Raw genomic sequence first — 17754 nt, 5'->3', positions numbered from 1 at the left:
GCTGACAGTGTGGGTCTGGCCTCCCCTGGTCCTGGGTGCGAATCCAGCGCCTTCCTGGCTGTGACTGGCAGGTAGCTTCCGTCTGGCAGGGTGAGGGCTCCGCTTTCCCGTCTGTGAAATGGCTCATAGCTTCTCCTCCTGGGCGGGGGGCTCATCCAGGCCATGGCCACCCTCACCCTAAAACTCCTATGCATGTGTGCAAACCCCAGCTCCCACGCCCCCTCCCACAAGGTGGACTCTGCCGGCCCTGGTCGTGGCACTGGGGGCGTCGGTGCCCGGTTCCGCGCCCCTCAGCCGGGAGCCGAGGGGTCAGGGCTGAGTCACCCGGGGACCCTGGGTCCCCCCAGCCGCGGTTTTCAGTTCTGCTTTCTCCTCCATCTCCCTCCTCTCCACGGCTGGAATTCCCCCCCGCTCGGCCCGGGCTGGCTCAGACCCCGTGCGGGGTTCAGACATGCGTGTTTCCCCAGGCAGGCTCGGGGCAGGGGGCCGCGTGGGGTCTCCGCGGAGGCCGTGGCGATGTCGTACTTCGGCGAGCATTTTTGGGTAAGTCGCACTCTTACTTTGGTGGGGGGGCTCCTGGCAGCGCTGCGGGGACTTTTATGGAGAAGAGGGGACATGGAGCAGAGCTTTCGCGGTGCGGGAGGTAGAAATGGAGACAGAGAAGTGTCCACTGCTTGGGATCCCCGCCCCAGACTCCACCAGCTTGGGTCAAGTCTGGGGGGGGCGGGGACATCCAAGGCCACTGAGGTGACCCCGAGAGAAGGCACTGACTCAGGACTAGGCCCCCACCCCGGCCGCCGCCCCCGAGCCAGGGGGTTTCCACCTCCCGGTCCTGGGGTGTTGGGGGCTTTTCCCGGCAGGACACTGAGTGGGCACTGCCCCCCGAGTCCTGGGAGATGCTGGCGAGCCCCCCCAGCGCATGCCCCCCGCCAGCGCATGCCCCTTTCAGCGCGCGCCCCCCAGCTGAGCGGGCGTCGGGGACTCGCGCGGGCACGCGGGGAGGGGGTGGCGCTGGGCAGAAGCCCCTTCCCCAGCTCCTGGCTCTGAGCTGGAAGCGAGGAAGCCCGTTGCTAGGCAACTGGTCACCCCTGGCAACCAGCCGGGCTTCCCCCCCCCCCAGCTGGGGCTCCTGTTACGGGCGCTCACCCTCTTAAAGGGGCCGCAGCCCCGGCCTTGCCTGCACCTGCAGGGCGCTGACCTCCGTCCTCTGGCCCAGGCCCCCACGATTGACCTGGGACCCGACTGGGCGTTCCCTGGGCGAAGGGTTCGCCCCTCTGAGCCCCCTGCGCAGGTGCCTCGGGAGCTCGGCAGCCCCGCCCACGTGAGGCCCGTGGGTCTGTTTTACCTGTGCCGTCCGGTGTGTGGGGGTCGGCAGGAGGCAGGGAGAGCCGGCCCGGGGCTTCCCTGCCCTCAGTGTTGGCATCCGGGCAAGGGGCCCGCGGTGGCCGGCTGTGTGTCCACTGGCCGCTCCCAGCAAGGACAAGGACGCCTAGTCCCGGGGGCCAGGGCAGCGCACGGGGGAGCCTGGGGGCAGTGGGAGCCGTCCAGGGCAGTGCTCCCTCTGCTTGGGTGGTCGCAAGCCACGACAGGAGTCCAGGGGTCCCTGAGACGTCCGCCCCCGCCCCCAGGCCCGAGGGAGGCGGGCGCCAGGGGGAAGGGGTGGCTCGCCTGGGCAGCAGGCCAGTGCTGGCTCCAAGTCGGCCCCAGATGCGGGCCTGGGCAGCGGTGCCTGGCGCGGCCTCCCCCGGGGGAGCCGCAGGTGGGGCGGCCGGCGCTGCCCGTGTCCGGCTGGGTGCCAGCTCCCGCCCGCGGGGACCCAGAGGACCAAACCCAGGCCCAGCAGCTGGCGGAGACGCCAGCCGAGGCATCCCACGCGGGCGCCGGTTCGAGTCCCGGGTGCTCCACTTCCAGTGCGCTGGGGAGGCAGTGGAGGTCAGCCCAGGTTCGTGGGCCCCAGTGCCCGCGGGGGAGACCCGGATGGAGCTGCGTGGACAGAGAGACAGGGAAGCCGGGACCCCTGCGATGGTCCCCCCAGCCCGACGCCAGAACCCCAGGCTTCTCCCCGATTGGATCAGCTAAGACCCACGGGCCAATCCGGCGGCCCCGGGGACATGCCTTGCGCTGATTGGCTGAGGCCTCACCAGTGTTGCTAGGCGACATGCGGGCCTCTCATCCCCGGCAGGGCGAGAAGAACCAGGGCTTCGAGGTCCTGTACCAGGGCGTGAAGCAGGGGCCTGCGTCCACCAAGGAGCTGGCCGACTTCATCCGCGAGAGGTGAGGCCCCGCCCACTCCCGTGAGGCCCCGCCCACTGCCTCCTGCCCCGCCCACTTCACGAGGCCCCGCCCCCAACTCCCTGTTCTCCCCCGCCCAACTCCCCAGTGTAGCCCTGAGGGCGCCCTCAGCCGAAGGGGCTTAGAGACCCTGGGAGCCGGGAGTCCTGGGAGCCCCAGCCCGGAAGACAGGGGGGGGGAGCTGGGACAGACCCCCCAAAGTTTGGGGGAGAAGCTGACGCCAAAGCCGAGTGTGGCCGGGGCAGAGGTCTCGGTGGCCCCCAAACCCCTGTTAAACACCTCGCCGGGCTCGGAGGTGAATTCTCCCGGGATTCCCAGAGCAGTGCGAGACGGGGAAACTGAGGCTGGGGAGGGCGGGGCCTGTGCCCAGAGCTGCTAGAAGCTTCCGCGTCTTCCCGCCCAGGGCCACCATCGAGGAGACCTACTCGAAGGCCATGGCAAAGCTTTCCAAGCTAGCCAGCAACGGGTCGCCCATGGGGTGAGCAGGCGGGCAGGCGCTGGGGGCGGGTGGGCCTCCGCGCTGGACCCTGGGGGCGGGTGGACCTCAGTGGGCCCTGGACCCTGAGGGTGAGGGGACCCTGGGGGCGGGTGGACCTCAGTGGGCGCAGGGCCCCGGGGGCAGGCGGACCTCAACGCCGGGCCCTGGGGGTGAGTGGACCTCTGCGCCAGACAATGGGGGCGAGTGGGCCCTGGGGCCGCCGGGGTTACATGAGCTCTGGGCTTGAGAGCGTCACGCATGGGCATGGGCGCGGGCGCGACTCCTGACCGCCCAGACAGGAGCTAGCGCCCATGGGTCAGGCTCATTGACCTGCTCCTCTGAGCGCCGGGGGCTCCTCCGAGATGAACGATGACCGCTCCATCACGTGGTCATCGTCAGGGAAGGTGGACTTGCCGGCCGGAAACGCGAGGCCACCGCGCGTCCCCAAAAGCACACGGGCGCGTTAAGACTTAGATTTCCGTCAGGAACGGGAAGAAGGCCACAGTCAAGGACAGGAAATTGTAGCACTTAGCAATCCCATCAGGGCACCGGCTGCGGATTCGACGGCAGAGGGGCGGGGTGGGGCAGGGTCAGAGCTGGAGTGGGCGCTGGCCCCTCCCTGGGGTGTGGCCTTCTCTGGGCGGGGTCAGGGGCACCGTGTGGGGTGGACCCTCCCCAGGGCGTGGCCCTCCTGAGCCGGGTCAGGGGCACCTGTGAGGGGTGGGGTTGGCTGTGGCTGCTGCCCCGGGTCGTGACGCGCCGCCACCCCTAGGACCTTCGGGCCGCTCTGGGAGGTGTTCCGCGTGTCCTCCGACAAGCTGGCCCTGTGCCATCTGGAGCTGACGCGCAAGCTGCAGGACCTCACCAAGGACGTGCTGCACTACGGCGAGGAGCAGCTGCGCACGCACAAGAAGGTGGGGGCGGGGCCGGGGCGGGGTGGCATGGAGTCAGGCGGGACCGGGTGGGTCCCATGCGCCCTCGCTCCACCCCCGCAGTGCAAGGAGGAGGCGCTGGGCACCCTGGACGCCGTGCAGGTGCTGGCCGGCGTCAGCCAGCTGCTGCCCAAAGCCCGGGAGAACTACCTGAGCCGCTGCATGGACCAGGAGCGCCTGCGCAGGGAGAGCGGCAGCCAGAGGGAGGTGGACAAGGTGCGCGCGGGGCGGGGCCGGGGCGGGAGGGAGGCGGCCGGAGTGGGGCCAGGGGTGCCAGGGCGGGGCTGGGGAGGGACGTGGTGGGTGGGGCAGAGCCAGGGTGGGGCCTGAGGGCGGGGCTGGGGCGGGAGGGAGGCGGCGGGGCTGTGCCCGTGGCCAGCGATCTGTGGGGCAGCACCTGGGGCTCTGGGGCTTGGGTGGGGCTGGGGCAGGGTCAGGGGTGCGGAAGCCCCCTCTGGGTCCCTCTCCCAACCCTGCCCCCTCCCCCTGCCTCCCAGGCAGAAACGAAAACCAAGAAGGCGGCCGAGGGCCTGCGGCGCTCCGTGGAGAAGTACAACACAGCGCGGGCCGACTTCGAGCGGAAGATGGCAGAGTCGGCACTGGTGAGGCTGGGCTGGACCCGGCCCAGGGCGCCCTTGGGGAGCCGGGGGGGGGGGCGGGGCCAGCGTGGATGGGCTTCTCTGAAAAGCAGAGAAATGGGAGAGGGAGAGAGAGACACACACACAGAGAGGTCTCCACCCGCTCGGTCTCTCCCCAGATGCCCACAGCGGCCAGGGCGGGGCCAGGCTGCATCCGCCGGCCGAGGAGATGACAGGGGAGGGGTTCAGGCACAGCTGGATCCAGGCGCCCGGTGCTGTGGCCGGAAGTTCCGGTCCTGCCCCTGCTCCTCAGTCTGTTGGTTTTTGGTTTTGTTTCGTTTATGTCTCTCTGGGGACTTCAGCCCCGCAGGTGCGCACTCAGGGGTGGTGTCCGAGTGCCTCGGGGGCGGTGTCCAAGTGTCCCTGCAGCCATAGGGCCCCAGCACCTCCTCTGGCTCCAAAGTCCCAGGACATGCTCTCATTGGCTGTCCCCCAAGGCAGTTACTGCACAGACAGCGCTTGCGATGCCGTGATTGGCCAGACTGGGTCCGTGGTCCCGCCTTTCCCCTACCGCCATCTCTCTCCGCCCCAGCGGTTCCAAGCCATGGAGGAGACGCACCTGCGGCACATGAAGACGTTGCTGGGCTCCTACGCACACGCGGTGGAGGACACGCACGTGCAGATCGGGCAGGTGGGCGCGGGGGCGGGGTGGGGAGGGGGACGGGCTGGGGGAGCCCCGTGGCTGCTTGGGGCCCCCCTTTGCTCAGCCCCGCCCTGCCTGCCCCGCAGGTGCACGAGGAGTTCAAGCAGAACGTGGAGAACGTGAGCGTGGAGACGCTGCTGCGCAAGTTCGCGGAGAGCCGGGGCACGGGCCGGGAGCGGCCGGGTGAGCGCTGGGAAATGGGCGGGGGCGGGGCCGGCGCTGGGGCGGACTGGGGTGCGGGAGGGGGAGGCCGGCGCTGGGGCAGATGTAGGGGGGCCGGGGTCGCCCCAGACTTCACCCCGGGTGCAGGGTGCAGGGGCCGGGGCGGGAGTGGGCCCAGCGGGTTTGGAATGAGCTCCCGCGTGGCTTTGGCCCGCTGCCTTTATCTAAATGGCCGAGTTGGGGGGGGAGGGGCTCACCTGCGCCCCGCTCCTGCTCTGTCTCAGGGGCGCTGGACTTTGAGGCCTACAGCGCGGCCGCCCTGCAGGAAGGCAAGTACGTCCGGGCCCGGCCGCCCAGGCTGGACCACGGGCTGGGGCGGGGCAGGGGCGAGGGCGTGGGTGGGCAGGATGGGGGGTGGGGTGGGAGGGGTGGGGCTGGGGCGGGGCCAGAGTGGGCTGGACCACAGGGCGTGGTGGGCGTGGTCAGTGGGGTGGGGCCTGTGAGGGCGGGGCCGGGCCCCTCCGGGACTCAGCTGCCCCCCCATCTGCCCTCAGCAATGAAGCGCCTGCGCGGAGCCAAGGCCTTCCGCCTTCCGGGACTCAGCCGGCGGGAGCGGGAGACGCGCGCGGCCGTGTGAGCTCGCGCCCCCACAGGGCTAGCCTGGGACCCCGCCCCCTGCCCGATAGCCTGGGACCCCTTGCTGGCCCTGGACCCCTCCCCCTGCCTGGCCTGGGCTAGCCTGGGCCCTGCCCCCTGCCCCCTGCCCCCTGCCTGGCCTGGCCTGGCCTGGGCTAGCCTGAGCCCTGCCCTCTGCCCGGTCTGTCCCGGGCTAACCTGGGGCTCCGCCCCCTGCTCAGGCCTTCCCAAAATACTCCAGAAGTCTCCTACTTGGGCTATCTCAGGAGACTATTTCGGGCTAACCCAGGAAGCGATCTACCCAGGCTAGACTGGGAGCCCCTCTCCCAGGCGGCCTCAGTGTGACCGCTGCCCAAACCTGGCCCCTGCCATCTGTGTTTTTAAGGCTCAGCGAGGCGCTGCCTGACCAGGGAAGCCGAGGCTGGCCCGGGGTTCTTCCATTTCCCGAGGCTAGCCTCCACATGCCCGGGCTCTCTGGCCGAGCCTTCCAGGCCAGCTCCAGGGTCTGGGGTTGGTCCCCTCCCCCATTGATGGCAAACAGTGCCCTGCCGGGCTAAGCCCCTCTCCCCGGGCAGGCTGGGGCCCGCGTTCCCGGGGTCGACCCCAGGGTCTGGGGACGGGGCTGAGAGGAGCGCCCATGGGCGGCCAAGCCACTAACCTGTGTCCCCACCCACAGAGACTCCCTGGAGCCGGACTCTGGGGTGAGTGCGGGGGCAGGGCAGGGCGAGTGGGCGGGGCTTCCCTGTCCCTGGCCAATTAGAAGCCACAGCTGCGCTCCAGGGGCGGGCCTGGGAGCGGGGCGGTGGCGAACTCCTGGGCCCCAGCGGACTCTGGGGGTCTCCAGGGGGCTGTGTCCAGCAGAGGGAGGGCGCCGGGCCGGGCTTGGAGCCGATGGGGGGTGCTGGGGGGTGAGGTGAGCCGTTGGGTCCCAAGGCGGGAGCCTGGCCCATCGCTACCCGCCCCTCCCCAGACCTGTCCCGAGGTGGACGAAGAGGGTTTCACCGTCCGGCCTGACCTGACCCAGAGCAATATCCTTTGGGCGCCCCCTGGTGGCCAGTGGTGGCACGGCAAGGACAAGGCAGAGCGGTGTAGACGCGGCCAATCCCGATGGGCAGGGGAGGGCACTGGAGGAAGGGGCCCCGGGGGTGGGTTTTGCGGCCGCACAGGAGTTCTGCTGACCGGGCAGCGGGGGGGGGGAGGGGAGCAGACTTGGTCACTGCGGTGGGGTCCGAGGGCCGACGCTTGGTCCCTTGACCTTGGCGCACGCGCGGGCGAGCCGGCCCGCTCCTCATCCAGCGACTCGGACTTCGACGACGAGGAGCCGCGCAAGTTCTGCGTGCACATCCGACCCGCTGCGGCCCGCGCGCCCCCCTGCAGCCCAGCGGCCGCGGCGGCGCAACTCCGGGCCACGGCCGGCGGCCTCATCCTCCCCCCAGGGCCAGCGGTGAGGCTGGGGGCGCGGGCCCCGGGGGCGGGGGCCCGGGCGGCTGGGGACGCGGGGCGCTGGGGGGGGGCATGGGCAGCGGCCGGGGGCTGGGATGAGTGGAACGGGGGAGGGGAGCGTGGGAGGCCTGGGCGGGGCCAGCCAGGGCTGCACCTGCACCTGACGCCACCCCTTCTCTTCCCAGGGCACCATGAGGCGCCCCCCTGCGCGTGAGTGGTGGGGTGGCGTGCGGGAGCGGGGCCTCAGTTTCTCCCTCTGTCACACGGGGTGGGTGCGCGGACCCCCGCGAGCGAGCGCTGGGGCTGGGGTGGGCGAGGGGCTCTGGGGCCAGGAACTGCAGCAGAGCCGGGACCGGGACAGGTCGGGTCAGGTTCCAACTCCCTGGGCCGGATCTGCAGCCGCAGGCGGGGACGCGAGGGGGAGGGTTCGCGGCGGGGGGGGGGGGGGCGGGGCGAGGACTGAGGCCCCCACCCCTCGCAGGCGACGCTGCCGCAAAGCCCCAGAGGCCGCGGTCCGCCCCGCGGAGCAGCAGGTGGGTTCCAGAGGAGGGCCCTGAGGGCGGGGCTCGGAGGGGGCGTGGTGTGTGCTGGGGCCCCGAGGGCGGGGCTTGGAGGGGGTGTGGTGTGTGCTGGGGCCCTGAGGGCGGGGCTCGGAGGGGGTGTGGTGTGTGCTGGGGCCCCGAGGCCGGGCCTCGGAGGGGGCGTGGTGTGTGCTGGGGCCCCGAGGCCGGGCCTCGGAGGGGGCGTGGTGTGTGCTAGGGCCCTGAGGGCAGGGCTCGGAGGGGGTGTGGTGTGTGCTGGGGCCCTGAGGGCGGGGCTCGGAGGGGGCGTGGTGTGTGCTGGGGCCCTGAGGGCAGAGCTGAGAGGGGGTGTGGTGTGTGCTGGGGCCCTGAGGGCGGGCGCTGACCCGGCCTGGCCTTTCCCAGCTGTGCCGAGAAGCCACCCGCTGATGAGCAGGTGCCCAAGAGCTTGTTCGGGCCGCCGCTGGAGTCGGCCTTTGACCATGAAGATTTTACAGGTAACGGGGCGGGGCCCTGGGGTGGGCGGGGCACCCGAGCAAGAGGCAGCCAGGGCGTGGCCTGGAGATGACTCCGCCCCCCTCCTCAGGCTCCAGCGGCCTGGGCCTCACATCCAGCCCCTCCCCCTTCTCCTCTTCGTCCCCGGAGAACGTGGAGGACTCGGGCCTGGACTCCCCGCCCCCCGCGGCTACGGGGCCCTCCCCGGAGTCCTGGGTCCCCCGCCCGGGCACCCCGCAGAGCCCGCCCACCTGCAGGGTGCCGCCCCCGGACTCGCCCCAGCACCACGCCCCTTGCTCAGGGCCCTGGGGGCCCGAGCCTGGGTCCGCAGGTGAGTCGGGCGCCTGGGCTCCTAGAGTGAGTAATGGGGGGGCCGAGCCGGGACGTGGTCGTAGCCGTGCAAAGGGCCTGGGGCAGGGGTGAGCTAGCTGGGGCCGACCACCAGCTCTGCGCTCCCCCCAGACCTGACACCCGCACCTGCCGAGGGCACCGCTCGGAGGTCCCGCAAGAAGGCGCCCCACCCCCTCGCTCGCAGCAATGGAGACCTGGTAGGGGGGGCCGCGGCGGGGGGAGGGGTCTCGGGCGCTGGCCTGGGGTTGCTCACGCCCCCCTTCCCGCCCCACCCGCAGTCTCGCTCCCTGAGCCCCTCCCCGCTGGGCCCTGCAGCTGAGCGGCCTGGAGTCTCCCACCCGGGGCACGGTAGGCGGGGCTGCGGGGCCCAGGCAGCCAATGGCATGGTGGGGTGGGGTGGGAGGGGCAGGGCCCAGTGGCCAAGTGCATTGGAGGGGACAGGGCTGCGGGGGCGGGGCCTCGAGGGGCGGGGCCTAGGTGGCCAGTGGTGTGAGGGGCGGGGCCACGGTGTCTAAGGGAGGTGGAGGGGGCGGAGCCCGGAGGCTAGGGTCCCTGGGGGCGGGCCTGTGAGCCTGGGGCCTGAGCCGCTGCAGCCGCGCCCCCTGCCCACCCTGCCCACTCCCCCAGGCGTCTCCCGCGGCCCGAGCCCCGTGGTCCTGGGCTCCCACGACGCGCTGCCCGTGGCCACAGCGTTCACCGAGTACGTGCACGCCTGCTTCGGCGGCCCCAGCCCCAGGTGCGCAGGCGGTGCTGGCGGGGGGGGGGTGCCCAGACCTTGGCTTGCAGACCCTCGTCTGGGCTTGGGCGGGAGCAACCTTAAGTCCACGTGTAGAAGGGAGGGGATTGCGGGACCTCAGACCCACGCAGGGGAAAATGGAGAACGGAATGTTGTCCGCGGAGCCCCCTGGCAGCCGAAGAGTAAAGGGCTGGGGGCACGGGGCTGGGGGTGCTTGGCGGGCGGAGGAAGGGGCTGGGGGCCCCTCGCGTCAGACCGAGGAAGGACCCAGGACTCCCGCGTGCCTTCCCGCAGCTGCCTGGCGCGAGTGACCGGCGAGCTGACCATGACCTTCCCCGCGGGCATCGTGCGCGTGTTCAGCGGGACCCCGCCCCCGCCTGTGCTCAGCTTCCGGCTCACCCACGCCGCCTGCATCGAGCACTTCCAGCCCAACGCAGAGCTGCTGTTCAGGTGCAGTGCGTGGGCGTGCGGGGCTGTGCGGGGGCGCGCGGAGGGGGCTGGGGGCTGTGTGGGGGCCGTGCCCGTGTGGGAGGTGGTGCCCGGGGCAGGCTGGGGCTGTGCGGGGCCTGATGCGACCCCCGTCCCCCCACCGCAGCGACCCTTCCCAGAGCGACCCCGAGACCAAAGACTTCTGGCTGAACATGGCGGCGCTGACGGAGGCCCTGCAGCGCCAGGCGGAGCAGAACCCCGCGGCCTCTTATCACAACCTGGTGCTGCTGCGGTACCAGGTGCGGGCGGGGCAGGGCCGGGTAGGCGGAGGGGCAGGTGCAGGGCTGGGGGCGGGGTGGCTGGGCAGCAGGGGCTGCGTTATACAAATGAGGGGTGGCGGAGCCCCCACCCCACCACCTTGGATTTGAACTTGACCATGGGAGTCGCTTCGCGGCTGGCGCTCTGCCGCCCCCTGCTGGACTCGCGGAGCAGCGCAGGCCCCGCCGGCTCACGTCTCCCTCTCTCCCTCTCTCCCTCTCTCCCTCTCTCCCTCTCTCCCTCTCTCCCTCTCTCCCTCTCTCTCTCTTCCTCTTTCTCTCTCTCGTCCTCCCAGTTCTCCCGGCCCGGGCCCCAGTGCTCGCCCCTGCACCTGAGCGCCCAGTGGCAGTGCGGGGCGACACTCACGCAGGTCTCCGTGGAGTACGGCTACCGGCCGGGCGCCACAGCCGTGCCCACGCCGCTCACCAACGTCCAGATCCTGCTGCCGGTGGCCGAGCCGGTGACCGGCGTCCGCCTGCAGCCGGCCGCCACCTGGTGAGGGCGCACGAGCCCGGGGCGGGGTCCCCAGGCTGCCTCCCCCGGGTCCCCCGCTCAGGCGCGGCCCGTGACCAACTCTGACCCAGCGCCTCTCCCTGCCAGGAACCTGGACGAGAAGCGGCTCGTGTGGAAGCTTCCAGACGTGTCCGAGGCGGGGGGTGCGTTCCCGCTGTGCTGGGAGGGCCAGGGTCTACCTCCGGGGAGAACCAGACTGTGCTGGGGGCACCAGGGAGGCCTGAGACCCAAGGAGGAGGCTTGGGGGAGCAGGGTCAGCAGGTGCCAAGGCCCTGGGGCACCGCTGACCCCAGGCCTCCACAGGCTCGGGCCGCCTGTCCGCCAGCTGGGAGCCGCTGTCAGGGCCCAGCACGCCCAGCCCCGTGGCCGCACAGTTCACCAGCGAGGGGGCCACGTTGTCCGGAGTGGACGTGGAACTGGTGGGCAGCGGCTACCGCATGTCACTCATCAAGAGAAGATTCGCCACAGGTGCGGGCCTGACTGCACATGTTCCAGCTGCAGCCAGCAATGGGGGACCCCCCCCAGCCCCGGGTGGGGGCGGGGCCACAAAGGGGCGGAGTCGGGGAGCAGGTCGGGGATTGGCCGCCGGAAGTGCACATGTTCGCTGGTCCTTAAGCGAGGTGGGGAGCCTGGAGGGGGCGGGGAGGAGGCGGCTCTGGGCCTCCCAGCTCACTGCAGCCCCCGCAGGGATGTACGTGGTCAGTTCCTGAGCCCACAAGACCTCGGCTGCCGCCGCCCGCACTGCGTCCTGGTGCTCGCCGCCCGCCCCGCCCGCCCCCTACCCGCAGGACCCCTGCCCAGGGGCCGCCCCCGCTCCCCCTCCCGCCCCTGCCCGGCCACGCCCGCTCCTGCCCACGCTGCACACGGCCTGGCCTCGTCCTGTTCTTTGAATAAACACTTTATTTTCTAATAAAATCCCCAAGGACAAGCGTTCTTGCTATGAGAAATCTCCGGGGTGAGCGACAAGGCGGAAGGGCAGGGAGGGGGGGGGGGCGAGGCCTCGGCTCTGGCAGGCCCCACCCCGGAGGCAGGGAGCGGGGCAGGGTGCCCCAGCCCCCCGGGAGGGAGGGAGACGGGCATGGGCACCCTCAGCCCCCAGGAGGGAGGGAGCTGGACACAAACGCCCCCAGCCCCTCCCCGGAGGGAGCCGAGCTCGGGCGCCCCCGGAGCCTCTGGGCTGGGCCAGGCTGGACAAGCTCGGGCTCCCGAGCAGTGCAGCAGGGCTGTGGGGAGTGGGGTTTTGAGCTGTGCGTAGGAGTTTGCAAGAGAGACCCGGGCACCCCAGGCAGAGGCCTGGCGCGTTGGGTTTCCATTCGGGGCAGTTAGTGGACCCAGGCGCATTCATGGAGTGCTTGCAGTAACCAGGCCGGGCAGACGCGGCTGGTAGAATTCGGTTGCTGGAGAGGCCGTTGGCAGGGGTTTGGGCCAGCGTTTCCACACCTGCGCCCAGGGGGCTGGGGTGGGGGCAGGGCACCCCCAGTGCCTCAAGCTGAGGCCGGAGGGGCGGGGCGGGGCTGTCTGGGAAGCCGAGATACAGCTCCAGGCTCTGGGGCTGGGGTCAGGGCCGCACGCGCGCCCCCTGCAGGCGGGGTAGGCCCCTGCACCTGCGCTCACCTGGCTCAGAGCCCTGCGCAGGCTGCTCCTGGGCCCCAGCCTATCTGATACGCAGCTGGAAGCTGGCAGGCCTTTAAATTCTCTTCCCTCGGGTCACGGGGAGGCTGGGCGCCCAGGGGATGATAATCCCTAATGGCTGCAGGTGACACACGCCCTTGTCACCTGCCTCTGTCACCTCCAGGGAGGGCAGGGCCTGTGAACTGGCCCAGGCCAGTGCCCACAAAGGCCAGGGCCGGGCCAAAGCCAAGCCAGGTGCTTCTTCCCGGTATCGCCCTTGGGTGCAGGGTCCCAAGGACTTGGGCCATCTTCCACTGCTTTCCCAGGCCACAGCAGAGAGCTGGACCGGAAATGGAGCAGCTGGGACTCGAACCCGCGCCCCTGTGGGATGCGGGCACTGCAGGCGGCAGATTTACCCGCTCGGCCACAGCGCCGGCCCCTCAACATTTTCAATGTGGGTGCAAAACAGCCACCCCTGGTCCAGCTCCAAACCTGCTGCCTCCTAGGGGGTGTGCATGCGTGGGGACCCCTCCTCCGTGGGCTCCAGGCCCACCCACTGCACCCCACGCTCCCAGCGGCTCCTTCCCGGTCAGTGGGAGCAGCGGGCCGGCCGGAAGGGGCGGTACCAGGTGAAGCTGGGGGCAGAGGCTGGGCCCGCTCTCAGAGCCCCTCACCCCGTTTGCTCCTGTACACCTGCGTCAAAGTCCGCGCCTGCGTGCTTGTGCGGGTACCCCGGTGATGCGGAGCCCGCAGCCCCCACCTCTAGGAGATGAGGACCCCCCGGTGGGGAAACTGAGGCACGGCCAGGCCACGCACACGCGCGGAGTGAGGAGAGCGAGGGAGGGCTGGAACCCGTGCGCGCCGCAACCCTCCAGCGCCGACTCCCGCAGCCTCTCCCAGCGCCAGCCCCGCGCCCGCACCGCTAAGCCCAGCCTGAAAAGTTCTGGAATCTTCAAACGCCCCCTCCCGCCTACGCCCTGCAGAGACCCAAGGAGTCACCAGGCTCCCCCTCCCCTCCCCCGCGGAACAGAAGCTGGGGGGTCCCACGCCGGGCATGGGGCCTGGGATGGGGGTGCTACCTGAAGCAGGGTTCGGGAGCCTGGGGGCAGAGCGGGGCCCTGGGGACCACAGGAAGCCTGGTGGGGCGGGCGTGGTCCTGGGACGAGGTGGGGCGGGGCCGGAGGCGGGGCGGAGCGGTCAGGGGCGGGGCTGGAGGCGGGGCGTGGTCGGCGTGGGGGGGAAATGGGCGGGGCTGGAGGTGGGGCAGAGGAGCGTGGAGCGGACAGGGGCTGGCGGGGACCACAGGAGGCCTGATGGGGGGATGGGCGGGGTCCAGGGACGGGGCGGGGCCGGCGTTGTTGGGAAGGGGCGGGGCCGGGGGCGGGGCCTGCAGGGACTTGGCCTCCGCCGGGGGAAACCCGGGTCAGCTGTGCGCCGGCGGGAAGCAGCGAGGTCCGGCGGCCCCGGGGCTCGTGTCCGGCTGCGGACGCGGCGCTCGGCTCGCAAGGCAGCGGCGGCCGGGGCTCACGCCGTCTTCTCGGGGGTGAGTGCTGGGGGAGGGGGTCCCCAGGACCCGGCGGCGCCCGGCGGTGGGGGGAGGGGGACTCCGGGCTCCGGAGGCGCCCCCTGCACGTCTACACCGCGCCGACCCGGTTCCGCGCGCGCCACCCCTAGCGTCTCCAAACAGCGGGGCCGAACCTGCGCTCCAGGGCCCCGGAGTTGCCGGGCGACCCGCGCCGGGGCGGGGTGGGGGTGGGCGGCGCGTAGAGCCCTTGGCAACCCGCTTGCTCCTGGCCGAGCCGGACGCGCGGGCCCCGCACAGGTCTCCAGCCCTCCCCCGACCCCGCCGCACCCCGTGGAAGGGGCGGCTCGAGCTCGGAGCGTGCCTCAGTTTCCCCGCCCGCGCTGCCTTCGCCCCCGCGGTGGGTTGTAGAACGGGGCTCATTTCTGGCCCTGCGTGTCCGAGTCGGGCCGGGAGGTAAACTGAGTCGGGGCGCTCGGCCGCCGCCGCCCTGCGAACTCGGGGGTCAGGGGGCCGCTGGCTGCAGGTCCCTGCCCCCGGGCCGCCCTGTGTTTGGTGGTGGGGTTTTCCCCGTGGTTTGACCCGCAGCCCCCGCCCCGGGCCCGGCCGCCGCCGCCTCCCGCGCCCCGTGCGAGAACAGGTACGGCCCCTCCGTGTTTGCGCGGCTCGCGGGGCGTGGCGGCTCCGGCTGGGCGCTGGGGGCCGCCTGTGGCCTCCCTGCGGAATCTGGCCCGGCCGGCTCGGCCCCAGACCCCCGGGCGGGGCTGAGTCACCCGCGGCTCCGCCTCTTCCGGGTGGGATTCTGGCTGGCCTTGGTTGCTTCCTGGGACAGGAGGCTCATCACCGACAGAGCAACCCCAAGGAGCGGCCTCCGCTGAGTGCCTCAGTTTCCCTGGGAGACAGCGGGGGGAGGGCCTCAGTGGCAGCTCCCCCGCGGGGGTGTGGGGGTCGCCTGGTCCTCCTCCCAACACCACCGTGGCCGGGCCTCCGCCCCCTCAGCCCTGGAGGGGAGGGGTCTGCGGTGCCCCGGGCTGCGCAGCCTGCCTCAGTTTCCCCGTCTAGGGAATGACCCCTTCGAATGCCTCTGGGCGGGGGCTGGCGCGCAGCAGGAGCTCGGGTCCGGCCTCCCAGCTGACGTGCACCTGCACCAGGCTCCGGGCAGCTCCTGCGGCAGGGGAGGGGTCGGCTCAGCCGGTGAGTCACCGGGACCCAGGGCGCCCCTGGGAAATCAGGGCGGGAAGGGCGTGCGCTGCCCCGGCCCTGGCACCGACGCCTCCCCGGGCCCTCACGAACCTGCCCCGGGATTTATCTTTACTGTCCCGTCTCCTTGTAAAACCAGGCCAGACCGGTGCCAACCGGCGCGGGGCCTCCTTGGGGCTCTGCTCAGTGGCTGGGTCGGGGCCAGGGAAGCGAGGAGCCCTGAGCCTGTCCAGGATCCCCAGGCCTCGGAGTCCCTGAGGACGGTGACACGGGGCGGGAGGCAGGCGGGGGTCCAAGGAGCAAGCCAGGGATCTGGAACACGCATGCACGCACGCACCCCGCCCTGCCTCCGTGTTCTCACCTGGAAAGTGGGCACATAGCAGCCCCGCCCCCCATGGAGCAGGGACCGGGGGCCAGGGTGTGCGAACCCATTGCCGGCTGCCTGCCCTGGAGGGTCCAGCCTGGAGTCGAGGGGCTAGCCTTGGCCGTCACCCGGGTCAGTGGGAGATCAGAGCTGCCTGTGGCTTCGCCCCTCCCATGGCTATAAGCTCATTAATATTCAGCAAGTCATTAATAGTCAGCAGCTCACCACCATTTGGGGCCATGCATAGGGGAGGAGCCAGAGCAGCTAGTGGCTCATGAATATTCACCTCGTGAATATGCAGGAGCTCATTACTATGCAGCAGCGTTGCAGGGAGCTGGAGGGGAAGTGGAGTAGCCAGGACTCGAACCTGGAGCTCCGCATCTTATCTCGCCCAATCCCTGCTGGGTCTTCTAGGAGCCGGGGGCCAGGGACCAGGGGCCAGGGGCCGGTGTTCGGTGTCCGGTGTCAGGGGCCAGGGCTCAGGGCTGCTGTCAGCTGCCCTGGGTGTGAGGCCTGGGAGGGATGGGGCGGGGTGGGGCGGGGCACCTCCTTGAAAAGCTGCCACAGAGATCAGAGAGAGGAGAGCTGGGAGGCCGGCAGCGGCAGGTGCAAAGGCCCTGAGGCCGCACTGGGAGGGGCAGCCTGGGGGGCGGCAGGCAGCGGGTGTGTAGCCCAGAGATGCAGTGGCCACCCCTTGCAGGAGGCTCCTGGGTCCTGGGCAGCAACAGGAAGTGGCTTCTCCGCACAGGCTGCAGGAAGCCGCCCAACAGACAGGCCTGGGTGAGGGCAAGCCCCACCGCGCCGCCCTGGTGCTGCCAGCCTCGGCCTCGGCCTCAGCCCCAGATGCCCAGTCCTGCTCGGCACCCCCGACCCTGCCCACGCTGCACCCCACACCTCGAGCTGTGGCTGCCCCAGGGCCTTTGCACTGCTGTGCCCCCCCATCTGCAGTGGCCCCACCCAGTTTTTGGGACCTGGGGCTCCCTCCCCCCTCACTCGCTGCTGACATGGGGGGGGGCAGCTGAGCAGTGGCTGCGCCTCCGTGTCAGGTATACAGTTGGCGCTCAGGAGGTGCCCGCCGGCCGAATGGCCGCTGAGCTGCCATGGCCCCTCGCTCCCATGTGGCCGAGCAGGTGCAGCACTGGCTGACGGGGTGGGGGGTCTCGGTCTGGACGCCCGTGAGCTGCTTCCTTGTGTCAGATTCTGGAAGTTTCTGCGGTCATGGAAAGTGCGGGGCGGGCAGACTTTGCCCTCGGATGGAGTGCCAATCTGTATATAAAGATTTTATTTGGAAGGCAGAGGGAGAGAGAGAGATTGATCTCCCATCCGCTGGGTCACGCCCCAGATGCCAGTAACGGCCGGGGCTGGGCTGATCCGGAGCCAGGAGCTCCATCCGGGTCTCCCACGCAGGTGCAGGGGCCCAGGGACTTGGGCCATCTTCCACTGCTTTCCCACGCCATAGCAGAGAGCTGGATCGGAAGTGGAGCAGCCGGGACTTGAACCAGCGCCCCATGGGATGCTGGTACTGCAGGCGGCGGCTTTACCCGCTGGGCCACAGCGCTGGCCCCAATGAATAAGTGAGTGAATGACTGTTAGATGTGTTTTTGGGCCAAGATTCCTTCTTGGGATGGCGGCACAGAGTGGGCTGTTTCCATGGCAACAGGCGGCGCCCCCTGCTGGTCCCTCCTGGTACAGCCGCCCCTGCAGCTCACAGGACCCACAGCCCAGCGGGGCGCCCAGGAAGGGTCAAGGGACAAGCTCGAGGCGGGACTGAACCCCCAGGCACTCAGACGTGGCCCGCGGGAGGCCCCAGAGCACCCCGCGCCTCCCCCTGCGCCCACGCGGGAGGCCCGGATGGAGCCCCAGGCTCCTGGCCCGGCCCTGGCTGTGTGGGAACAGGAGCCAGTGGGTGGAAGACCCCTCCCTCTCTCTCTGACCCTCCCCCTCCGATCCGCTCCCCCCTCCTGTCACTCAAGGGCCCCTTCCTCTCGGCCCACACCTGGCCCCGCCCTCCCGGGTGCTCCTGGGGGTTCTGGTCCACAAACCCCCAAATCCTCTCCATCACCTTTTCCTATGCTAATGAGGGGACAGGGCGAGGCCTGGACTTTCAGCCCCACCCCCAGCCAGGACAGGGGAGCAGGGGGCGGAACTGAGGGCCACTGGCCCCGCAGTGGGGGTGCGAGGGGGCGGGGAGGGCCCGTGATTGGCAGTGGACACGGGCGCGCCCGGATCTGAGTCGGGGTTCTGTGTGAACTGCGTGGGGCTGGGGTGCAGAGGGGGCGGGGCGAGGCCGCCGGCCTTGGGGATCCCAGGCGCCCTCAGCCTAGGGTCTTCCCCGCCCCTCCCCTTTTCTCTCCGCCCCGCCCCCTCATGCTGGGCGGGGCGGAGACCCCGGCGGTGGCGGCTGACGGAGCTCTGTCCCCCGCAGGAGCGTCCAAGCGCTGTGACCCCCGCGGGCCCCGGGCTGGCCAGG

The 17754-nt window shown here is 71.1% G+C and overlaps 1 protein-coding gene across 1 annotated transcript; it reads left to right on the top strand.

Moving 5' to 3' along the window:
• FCHO1 (FCH and mu domain containing endocytic adaptor 1) lies at nucleotides 1-11355 on the top strand. Its single transcript, XM_062178931.1, has 27 exons — nucleotides 1-90; nucleotides 468-543; nucleotides 2183-2274; nucleotides 2696-2770; nucleotides 3543-3684; nucleotides 3766-3918; nucleotides 4200-4304; nucleotides 4873-4971; nucleotides 5070-5166; nucleotides 5430-5474; nucleotides 5700-5778; nucleotides 6458-6482; nucleotides 6752-6809; nucleotides 7047-7225; nucleotides 7410-7434; nucleotides 7706-7757; nucleotides 8151-8242; nucleotides 8332-8571; nucleotides 8703-8788; nucleotides 8870-8939; nucleotides 9219-9327; nucleotides 9622-9777; nucleotides 9923-10055; nucleotides 10370-10569; nucleotides 10675-10730; nucleotides 10891-11055; nucleotides 11275-11355. Exons 2-27 carry the CDS (start codon nucleotides 517-519, stop codon nucleotides 11295-11297), a joined length of 2583 nt encoding a protein of 860 aa, XP_062034915.1. The 5' UTR covers nucleotides 1-90; nucleotides 468-516; the 3' UTR covers nucleotides 11298-11355.
• The last annotated feature ends 6399 nt before the right edge of the window (nucleotides 11356-17754 follow it).

The sequence above is a fragment of the Lepus europaeus genome, chromosome 20 (genome assembly GCF_033115175.1).
Source record: "Lepus europaeus isolate LE1 chromosome 20, mLepTim1.pri, whole genome shotgun sequence".
In the NCBI taxonomy this organism is placed as follows: Eukaryota; Metazoa; Chordata; class Mammalia; order Lagomorpha; family Leporidae; genus Lepus; species Lepus europaeus.
Note: the sequence above shows the minus strand (reverse complement) of the source record. Positions and strands in the feature narration are given on the sequence as shown.

What these genes read in the sequence shown, in the direction of transcription:
- FCHO1 (XM_062178931.1), top strand. Translation starts at nt 517, where the DNA reads ATGTCGTACTTCGGCGAGCATTTTTGG. An exon ending in AGCAACGGGTCGCCCATGGG is followed by an intron (nt 2,771 to 3,542) that starts GTGAGCAGGCGG and finishes CGCCACCCCTAG; the next exon opens with GACCTTCGGGCCGCTCTGGG. An exon ending in CCCTGGAGCCGGACTCTGGG is followed by an intron (nt 6,483 to 6,751) that starts GTGAGTGCGGGG and finishes GCCCCTCCCCAG; the next exon opens with ACCTGTCCCGAGGTGGACGA.